Source organism: Vigna umbellata, chromosome 4, assembly GCF_029865625.1.
Source record: "Vigna umbellata cultivar VRB3 chromosome 4, Vumbellata_1.0, whole genome shotgun sequence".
In the NCBI taxonomy this organism is placed as follows: Eukaryota; Viridiplantae; Streptophyta; class Magnoliopsida; order Fabales; family Fabaceae; genus Vigna; species Vigna umbellata.
The window spans coordinates 35988020-35998699 of record NC_142168.1 but is presented as its reverse complement, the minus strand read 5'-3'; the positions used below and the strand labels follow the sequence as shown (position 1 = coordinate 35998699).

General features: G+C 42.5%; 1 protein-coding gene across 1 annotated transcript; it reads left to right on the top strand.

Annotated features, from left to right (window-relative positions):
• The first annotated feature begins 823 nt into the window (after nucleotides 1-823).
• On the top strand, nucleotides 824-1752 carry LOC148200022 (notchless protein homolog). Its single transcript, XM_088112822.1, has 4 exons — nucleotides 824-1056; nucleotides 1147-1228; nucleotides 1420-1509; nucleotides 1682-1752. The coding sequence occupies exons 1-4, from the start codon at nucleotides 892-894 to the stop codon at nucleotides 1750-1752; spliced, it is 408 nt and encodes a 135-aa protein (XP_087968948.1). The 5' UTR covers nucleotides 824-891.
• The last annotated feature ends 8928 nt before the right edge of the window (nucleotides 1753-10680 follow it).

Sequence of the window (10680 nt, the reverse complement as noted above, 5' to 3'; positions counted from 1 at the left end):
AGTGCCCCCTAGAGACGGAGTCGCACGGTCTGCTTTAGTTCGTGGATTTCAGCAACGTCCGCCCGGTCTTCGGCAAACTCATCCGATCTTCGACAAACTCATGTGTTTTAGTAGGGTCATCTGGATCCGACCGAAACATTTGGCGCCCACCGTGGGGCGAGTGGGTATTCCCCATTGTAAACACAAGGAACCAATGAGGGGCACCTAAGAAGAACGTCAACTTGCACCGTTCAGCCCTTTGCACTCGGCTTCATCAACCCGACAACTCAGTCTCCATTGTTCGGCCGCGCATCCTCAGCTGTTCGGTCAAGACCTCAGCCAAATTTGGCATTCAACATTCGACCCTCCGGCCTCAACGTCTTGGTCGTTCGTCCCAAGTTATTCGGTCGTCGGACATAAAGCGACCTGCCATTCGGCCTCCATGGTCCTCTGCCGACCGTTCGGCCTCCAACGCCCGGCCTCGTCAACACAACTTATCTGTCTCGATCGTTTTTCCGATGGGCCTCATGCGCACTGCCATTCATCGTACGATCGTTCGGACTTGTACGTTCGGCCCAAGCTTGTGATTGGCCGTTCGGAAGCAACCATTCGACTGCGCGCGCTCGGTCAATACATTGGCCTTAGGTAGATCCTCGAAACCTATTCTAACAGAACTTCACCAAACGTGGCCTCAGCCGTTCGGCTTTAATATGGGAAGTCTGAGGTCTCTGTATGATGGATCCTGGGTCCTGCGTAATTTAGGGTTTGTGCCGGTGTGACTTTATTTCACTACTTTTATTAGTTTCAGCACGACAACGAAGATAGAACCAAATAGAACCCCAAGTGGAAGAGTAAGAAGCATCATCCATAAGAGAATCTCAGCATAAGAGAAGGAAAATCCCTGATTGAAAAATGGAGGTAGAGACAGAGACTATGGTGGAGAAGAGGGAGATAATCAACAACGTGATGTGTCTTTTGACAGACCCAGATGGAACTCCCTTGGGCTCTCCCATGTACCTACCTCAGAATGCTGGCCCTCAACACCTCAATCAGATTGTTAATAAGCTTCAAAACAATGTAAGCAAGTCCCTTTATTCTTCTCAAATTCTATTTTACATTTTGTTTATTATTTATAACATTGAGCGATTATCTATGCTTTCATTTTAGGAAGAGAAGTTGCCGTATGCTTTCTATATATCAGATGAGGAGCTCATTGCGCCACTTGAAACATACTTGCAGAAAAACAAAGGTTAGTCATGTTTGTTTACAATAAATTATTTCTTTTTCTTTCTTAATTCGTTGTAAATTCACTTATTTACTTGCTTTTAACACATTTTGAGAAAAAAAATCCTCATCTTTCTAAAGAATTGATACAAAGAATTACGCACTTGTAATGATGTTTTTCTTTTACTTTGCAATGTTACTTTAACACTATTCCAGTCTCGGTGGAGAAGGCTTTGCCTATAGTTTGTCAACCTCAAGCTATTTTCCGGATTCGTCCTGTGAATCGCTGTTCTGCAACTATTTCTGGTATGTGAGACATATTGTGTATTTTCCCATTCGTAGTGGCACAATGTTGTATTGTGCTTGCTAAACTGTGAGAGACAGCAGTGTGGTTTGGATGTTGATGATTGTAGCACAAGTTTGTGTTATTCTTTGAATTTTCTGGAATTCATATTTTTGCGGTTGTTTATATTTTTAGGTCATGCTGAAGCTGTGTTTAGTGTTGCCTTCAGTCCCGATGGACGACAACTGGCAAGTGGTTCTGTGTAACATCCCAAAATATAGTAATACCATAATTCAGAATTAATTACAATTAACAGTGAACAGTAAACAGTCTTAATATTAACAGGAAACCAAGGTTCAAAGCCTAACGGCTGGTGTACAAATAACGAGCGTATCCAAGTGCAGAGAAAATAAAGCAGAACAACTTAAGGTTTCAGAGTTACAAATTACAGCTCAAAATAACGAGCACTAATAACGAACGGTTTTACAAGATGATAACCGAAAGTCCCAAAATGAGCTAATATATATATACAGTACTAAACTAACGAGCGCTCTAAGGCTCGGCTTTAACTTCAACTTCCACCAGATTTGCATCCTCCAAATTTTCTTCTTCCAGCATGACTTCAAGGGATGCATCACCATCTGCTCACATCCACAACGGATGATCATTGCATTTTGACAAGACGAAAGCACATGGACAGTAGACAACACAAATGGAAAACGCAAGGGTAAGCTTATACTGTTTAATTAATACAACACACATACAGTTCGTAATTCGATTCACACATGCATCAAGTAACTTAATCATGTAATTTAACATAGAAAGATATATAAGACAGACCGTCCGGACTGTATGAACCATGTAGTTACAGGCGTCCTTGCACCCAAGTGGTGTAGTAGCCGGGATATACCTAATCAGCTTCCACTTGAGGTAAATCCTTCGCCCCTGCTAAGTGAGGGATACGAAAGACCTCCTGCCATTCCCACACATGACTATCCCCCTTCTACGTGAAGATGAGCATCACGGAATATCAGGATGGACCAAGCCAGCATTAACTAACCACAGTCATACTTTACCAATTCAATATTCAATCATATAAGAGACGTTCCTCCCTGGAACGCTCATCCAATATCCATAATCATAGATTTAATCCATATAGTGTTCACACTGTAATTCAATGTGATGTAACATCAATTTCATCTTTAACTGTAAGAGAATAACAGAACGAACGTACAGTCCACTGAACACTCAGGGCGAACGTCCAAATAACTTCACTGGATACTCAGGAAAAATACTTAGAACGAATGTAATTTCTGTGGATTCTGTTAAATGAACCGACTCGACTTGAAGTGTACTAGTACTTAGAAAATAATCATGGTAGAAACTTGAACCAGATTTAATGTACAAAGGAGGGTCAAGAACACCTAGAATTATTTTTCAAGAGATTTACATATGAATCAAATTCCAGGAATGGAACGAACGCAAAGAAAAATGAATATTTAAATACTTTGAACGAACGCTATTTTATCAATTGAATATTCACTTAGTACGAACGCGAGGTAAAAGACCTAGCGAGATTCAGAACGGACGCTCGTGATAAGACCGAGCGCTTATTGAGAACGGACGCTCGACATAAGGCCGAACGCTACGAATGACGAACACTCGACATAAGGCCGAACGCTAATTAGGACGAACGCCTCGGTATAAGACCGAGCGTTACTTATTCATAAAGTTTTAAATATTTAAATATTGCTGAGCTAGACGAGCGCTCAGACATTCAATTTGGGACGCTCGTTCATGAGCAGAATTCTTTCCAAATGAAAGAATCCCAATCTAAATTACTTTACTGAAATGCCGAACGGTTTAAGACCGTACAGGGACGAACGTCATTTATCAGTGGGAAAGAATGAAATTTCAGATTTCTCAACCTTAGCAAAATTTTCCAGATTTCCAATTTATAACTTTATAACTTTCATTCCAGATTTAATTCACCTTAAACATCATCATCATACAGATTTCAACATTTGAATCATTCCAACTATACAATCACCATACTCCATTTATACATGATCAGATCAACATGCATTTAATCAAAATCAAAAACAACATACATAATGCATACAAGCAGTATTTGTTCATGACAGATTAAACCAACATCAGAAATCATATCAGATATCAGTAACCGTTCATAACAGCTCAAACATCAGACTTTACATACATGCAACTCATATCACAAAAAAATCAAGCAGTATGAATTAAACTTATAAGCTTCCCTTACCTGATCTAGCAGTGCACTTCCAAAATGCTTAGAGTTTCTCTCGTGCTCTCACGGCTTTCTATCAGAAATTCACTCAACCACTTCAACTTAATCTAACACACCAAAAATCGTAAACGGATCAGACTTCTAACTCATGCATGCAACCAGAATTTTGGTTTGCATGAACTAAATGGACGAAGGTGCAAAGACGAGAACTTACCAGTTCAGTTCTCAATTCTGTTCGGATCAGAATGATGTTCACAGTGCAGGGAAGGCTTCTATGGTGTCTGAAATGAGATCAGAGGTTTGATGGTGAGTTATCTTAGAGAGAAGATGAAAACGGTTTAGAGAGAGGGCAAAGAATTTGGAAGCAGAAATTCTGAGAAGAAGATGAAGCATGCAGGAGGAAGAGGGAGAGTTTTTCAGAATTATTTTTCTCTTCCCATTGCAGAATAAACTCCCCAACCTCCACACGCCACTTGTCTCCCCCTAACCTTCTCAGAATGCTCCAACCGTGACACATGGCAGGCGCATGCAGTGGAAGTGTGAGTGCATTTTGACGTGTCACGGTGCATTAAAATAGTGATCAGAGAATGAATTAGTGTGTATTAATTTATCAGGTTCTCACATTCCCCCTAACTACAAAAATTTTCGTCCTCGAAAATTCTCAAGCTTACCAGGGAATAGGTGAGGGTACAATTTCTTCACAGCCTCTTCCACCTCCCATGTTGAGTCACCAGTCTTGGCATTCCACACCACTTTCACAAGACGAACATCTTTGCCTTTGTAGAGTCTGGTGCGGCTGTCTTCCACACAAACAGGTTGCATCTCCAGTGTCCGGTCTGGGCGAATTTGGATGTCTTCTAACTCCAGTACGTGTGATGGATCAGCTATATACTTCCGGAGTTGTGAAACGTGAAAGACTGGATGAAGGTTGGACAGTTGAGGAGGTAAAGCCAGTTCATACGCCACTGATCCAATCTTCTTCAGAATCTGATAGGGTCCTACGTACTTTGGTGAAAGCTTCTTTGGACGAAGAACTCTTCCCACTCCAGTGATTGGATTCAACCTTAGAAAAACGTGATCACCAGCAGAGAACTCTAAGGGTCTTCTTCTCTTATCAGCATAAGATTTCTGCCTGCTTTGAGACGTTTTCAAACGTTCCTGGATCAGTTTCACCTTCTCGGTTGTTTGCTGGATCAAGTCAGGTCCGGTTAACACATTCTCGCCTTCTTGGAACCAACACAAAGGAGTTCTACACTTCCTTCCATAAAGAGCTTCAAACGGTGCCATTCCTATGCTTGCTTGAAAGCTGTTATTGTATGTGAATTCAACAAGCGGCAGAACTTCATCCCATACTCCCATATGATCTATAACGCAAGTCCTCAACAAGTCTTCAAGAGTCTGGATGGTTCGCTCAGATTGGCCATCCGTCTGAGGGTGATAAGCAGAACTCATTTGCAGTTTGCTTCCCAATTCTCCTTGCAATGACTGCAAAAAACGAGATGTGAATCTCGTGTCCCGATCTGATATAATACTTGAAGGAACTCCATGCAGTCTAACAATCTCCTTAATGTACAATTTGGCCAAGTTTGTCATGGACATCTTTAAATTAACAGCCAGGAAATGGGCGCTCTTAGTCAATCTATCCACAATTACCCAAATTGAATCATGGTTTCGGACTGTACGTGGTAGATGAGTCACGAAATCCATGGAGATGCTATCCCACTTCCATTCTGGAATCTCCAACGGCTGCAGCAATCCTCATGGTCTTTGATGTTCAGCCTTGGCTCTTTGACAGGTTAAACAAGTTGACACAAAACGTGCAATGTCACTCTTCATCCCAGGCCACCAAAATGACAAACGAAGGTCCTGATACATCTTAGTCATGCCAGGATGCATGCTAAGACGGCTGTGATGTCCCTCCTCCATTATAATCCTCTTCAGCTCACTGTCATTTGGAATGCACGTTCTCCCCATATATCGTAGTAGACCGTCCGTTCCAGCATTGAACCCCTTAGCCTGATCTGTACCGAGCACGCTCAAGATTTTCACCAATTCTTCATCCTCACGTTGCTTTATCCAAATTCTGTCAAATACCTCACTGGAAATTCTAAGATTACAGCACTTTATAACGTTCGCTCCTAAATCAAATTGTAATCTTAGATCTCTAAAACTCTCCACCAAGTTCAGCTCCTTCACCATCATTGCAGAAACTCTTACGGCCTTCCTACTCAAGGCATCAGCCACCACATTAGCTTTTCCAGGATGATACAACAGTTCGAATTCATAATCCTTCAAGAATTCAAGCCACCTCCTTTGCCTCATATTTAATTCCTTTTGATCAAAGAGGTACTTGAGACTCTTGTGATCACTAAACACTTGAAACGTTGCACCATACAGATAATGCCTCCAGATTTTTAATGCAAACACGACTGCTGCTAGCTCCAAGTCGTGTGTGGGGTAATTCTTCTCATGGATTTTTAACTGCCTGGAAGCGTATGCCACTGCCCTTCTTTCCTGCATCAGTACACAGCCCAAACCTTGATAGGATGCATCACAATACACTTCAAAAGGTTTGGCTGTATCTGGAATGACCAACACAGGAGCGCTTGTTAATTTCCTCTTCAATTCCTGGAAGCTCTCCTCACATCTATCTGTCCAAGCAAACGGCTGGTCCTTCCTGGTGAGGTAAGTCAGAGGGGCTACTATCTTAGAAAATCCTTCAATAAACCGCCTGTAGTAGCCCGCGAGTCCCACAAAGCTCCTAACCTCCGTGACAGAGCGTGGACTCTCCCAATCCAGCACTGCCTTCACCTTGGCTGGATCTACTGCAATACCACCAGCAGAAACAACGTGCCCCAAAAATTGGATCTCCTTCATCCAGAATTCACACTTTGAACGCTTGACATACAGCTCTTTCTCCCTCAACACGCTCAAGACAATTCTCAAATGGTCTTCATGCTCTTCAAAGCTCTTGGAATAAATGAGGATGTCATCAATAAACACCACAACAAACTTATCCAAGTACGGTCTAAAAATTCTGTTCATGTAATCCATGAAGATTGCAGGTGCGTTTGTCACTCCAAAGGGCATCACCACATACTCATAATGACCATATCGAGACCGGAATGCAGTCTTCTGAATATCCTCCTCTTTCACTCTAATTTGATGATAGCCCGAACGTAAGTCAATCTTAGAAAACACACACGCACCATGCAACTGATCTAGAAGATCGTCTATCCTTGGCAGTGGATACTTGTTCTTGATGGTCAGCTTATTAAGTTGCCTATAATCAATGCATAGCCGTGAGCTGCCATCCTTCTTCTTAACCAACAACACAGGTGCTCCCCATGGTGAAGCACTTGGACGGATGAACCTCTTGTCCATCAATTCTTCAATCTGTTTCTTGAGTTCGGCCAACTCAGCTGGTGCCATTCTATATGGTTGAACCGAGATGGGTGCAGCAGTGGTTACCAAATCAATTGTGAATTCTACCTCACGGATGGGAGGTAGACCAGGTACTTCATCCGGAAAAACATCTGGAAATTCATCCACTACTGTTCGTCCTCCACTGTTATCAACATTGGATGAACGCTCCATCTCATTGCCTTCATACGTCATGATAAGGAAACAGCTTGCCCCCTCCATGATGTCCTCCTTAAACTGCCCAAGAGTGATTGACAGTTCTTCCTCTTCTTCATTTGGAAAGACTAACTCCTTCTTCCCACAATCTATAATAATATGGTTGGTAGCCAACCAATCCATTCCTAGAATTATTTCCAAGTCCTTCAAAGGTAAACAGATTAAGTTCACCTTATAACTATGCCCCTCAACCACAATAGGACATATAATGCACACGGTAGATGTCCTAAGCTCTCCAGCCGCTGGTGTTGATACCACCAAGTCAAACTGCATATCCCTCTCCACTATTCCCAGCTTTTCAACACACGCCTTCGAGATGAAGGAGTGCGTCGCCCCAGAATCAAACAGTACATGACAAGGCATTCCAAACAGCAAGCATTCACCAGTTATAAGATTACCTGCGCTTGCTGCCTCCGCTCCAGTGATAGCGTACACACGACCTACTGCTTGTGCTCGTCCCCCCCTGGGCTGATTTCTTCCAGCGTTTGGTGGTCTCATTACTGCTCTTCCACTCATGTTACACTCGTTCCCCACGTGTCCATTTCGTCCACATCGGTTGCAGTGTTTCCCTCCCACTAGCTGAGGGCAGGACGAACGATAATGCGGCCCCCCACATTGAAAGCAAGTTACATTTCCTTGTCCAGTTTGTCCGACAGGAATCAATGCTTGAGAACCACTCGTATTGGCTGATTGATTCGGACGAGCGTAAGGTAGTCTCCTTTGAACAGAACCTCCCCTGGACACCATTGGTCCCCTACTAACTTGTTGTTGCTTCTTGTGTCGTTCTGCCTCTGCCAAGTTCTTCTCCAACACCTTGGCCCTCTCAACCATAGCAGGGAACGTTCTGATACACAAACTGGAAATCACAACCTTTAGATCACTGCGTAGACCGTTCTCAAATTTTCTGCACTGCCACTCCTCACTAGCGGCCATTGTATTGAAGCGAATCAAGTGTTTGAACTTGTTCGTATATTCAGAAACTGACATTCCCCCCTGAACCAGCTGTAAAAATTCAACCTCCTTTGCAAAACGAACGCTGTCAGAGAAGTATTCTTCATAAAATTTATTCCTGAAAACTTCCCACGTGACTGGTTGTTGAGCGTCCGTTAAGATGGCTCTAGCGCTCGCCCACCAGTGGCTTGCTTCTCCCGTCAACAAGTACTCAGTGTACGCTAAACGGTTCTCATCCGGACACCTCTTAGCATTGAAGATCCTCTCCATATTCCTTAGCCACTGGTCTGCCTCATCAGGAAGGCATTTCCCACTGAATTTAGCCGGATGATGTTGGAGGAAACTCTCCAAACTCCATTCAGCTGCAGGCGGGGCAGCGTTAGAAGAAGACGCTCCCGGGGTGTGTCTGGTAGCAGCTAAGATCTCCATCAATTGCCTTTGCGTGTTTTCAGAATTGACACGCGAGGCCTCCAAACCTTGCATAGCAGCTTGGTTTTGCTGCATCAGGGTGGCATTCTGCTCCAGCAACGTTGTGTTCTGTTGATGCAGCCTTTCAACCACGGTTTCCAACAACCTAGTGTTGCTGGACGTATCGGACTCACTCGGTTGGGGAGGAGGAGGAAGTCTAGGCGCCATTAGTTCTCTGGATCAGAGAAAAACGAGCGTTAGAAAAGTTCAAGAGTTAAAACAATAACTCCTTAACACATAATAAGTACACAGCAAAAACGTAGTGCACTCATAACCTACAGTGTTCCTTAAAAGAACAAAACTGCTCTGATACCACTAATGTAACATCCCAAAATATAGTAATACCATAATTCAGAATTAATTACAATTAACAGTGAACAGTAAACAGTCTTAATATTAACAGGAAACCAAGGTTCAAAGCCTAACGGCTGGTGTACAAATAACGAGCGTATCCAAGTGCAGAGAAAATAAAGCAGAACAACTTAAGGTTTCAGAGTTACAAATTACAGCTCAAAATAACGAGCACTAATAACGAACGGTTTTACAAGATGATAACCGAAAGTCCCAAAATGAGCTAATATATATATACAGTACTAAACTAACGAGCGCTCTAAGGCTCGGCTTTAACTTCAACTTCCACCAGATTTGCATCCTCCAAATTTTCTTCTTCCAGCATGACTTCAAGGGATGCATCACCATCTGCTCACATCCACAACGGATGATCATTGCATTTTGACAAGACGAAAGCACATGGACAGTAGACAACACAAATGGAAAACGCAAGGGTAAGCTTATACTGTTTAATTAATACAACACACATACAGTTCGTAATTCGATTCACACATGCATCAAGTAACTTAATCATGTAATTTAACATAGAAAGATATATAAGACAGACCGTCCGGACTGTATGAACCATGTAGTTACAGGCGTCCTTGCACCCAAGTGGTGTAGTAGCCGGGATATACCTAATCAGCTTCCACTTGAGGTAAATCCTTCGCCCCTGCTAAGTGAGGGATACGAAAGACCTCCTGCCATTCCCACACATGACTATCCCCCTTCTACGTGAAGATGAGCATCACGGAATATCAGGATGGACCAAGCCAGCATTAACTAACCACAGTCATACTTTACCAATTCAATATTCAATCATATAAGAGACGTTCCTCCCTGGAACGCTCATCCAATATCCATAATCATAGATTTAATCCATATAGTGTTCACACTGTAATTCAATGTGATGTAACATCAATTTCATCTTTAACTGTAAGAGAATAACAGAACGAACGTACAGTCCACTGAACACTCAGGGCGAACGTCCAAATAACTTCACTGGATACTCAGGAAAAATACTTAGAACGAATGTAATTTCTGTGGATTCTGTTAAATGAACCGACTCGACTTGAAGTGTACTAGTACTTAGAAAATAATCATGGTAGAAACTTGAACCAGATTTAATGTACAAAGGAGGGTCAAGAACACCTAGAATTATTTTTCAAGAGATTTACATATGAATCAAATTCCAGGAATGGAACGAACGCAAAGAAAAATGAATATTTAAATACTTTGAACGAACGCTATTTTATCAATTGAATATTCACTTAGTACGAACGCGAGGTAAAAGACCTAGCGAGATTCAGAACGGACGCTCGTGATAAGACCGAGCGCTTATTGAGAACGGACGCTCGACATAAGGCCGAACGCTACGAATGACGAACACTCGACATAAGGCCGAACGCTAATTAGGACGAACGCCTCGGTATAAGACCGAGCGTTACTTATTCATAAAGTTTTAAATATTTAAATATTGCTGAGCTAGACGAGCGCTCAGACATTCAATTTGGGACGCTCGTTCATGAGCAGAATTCTTTCC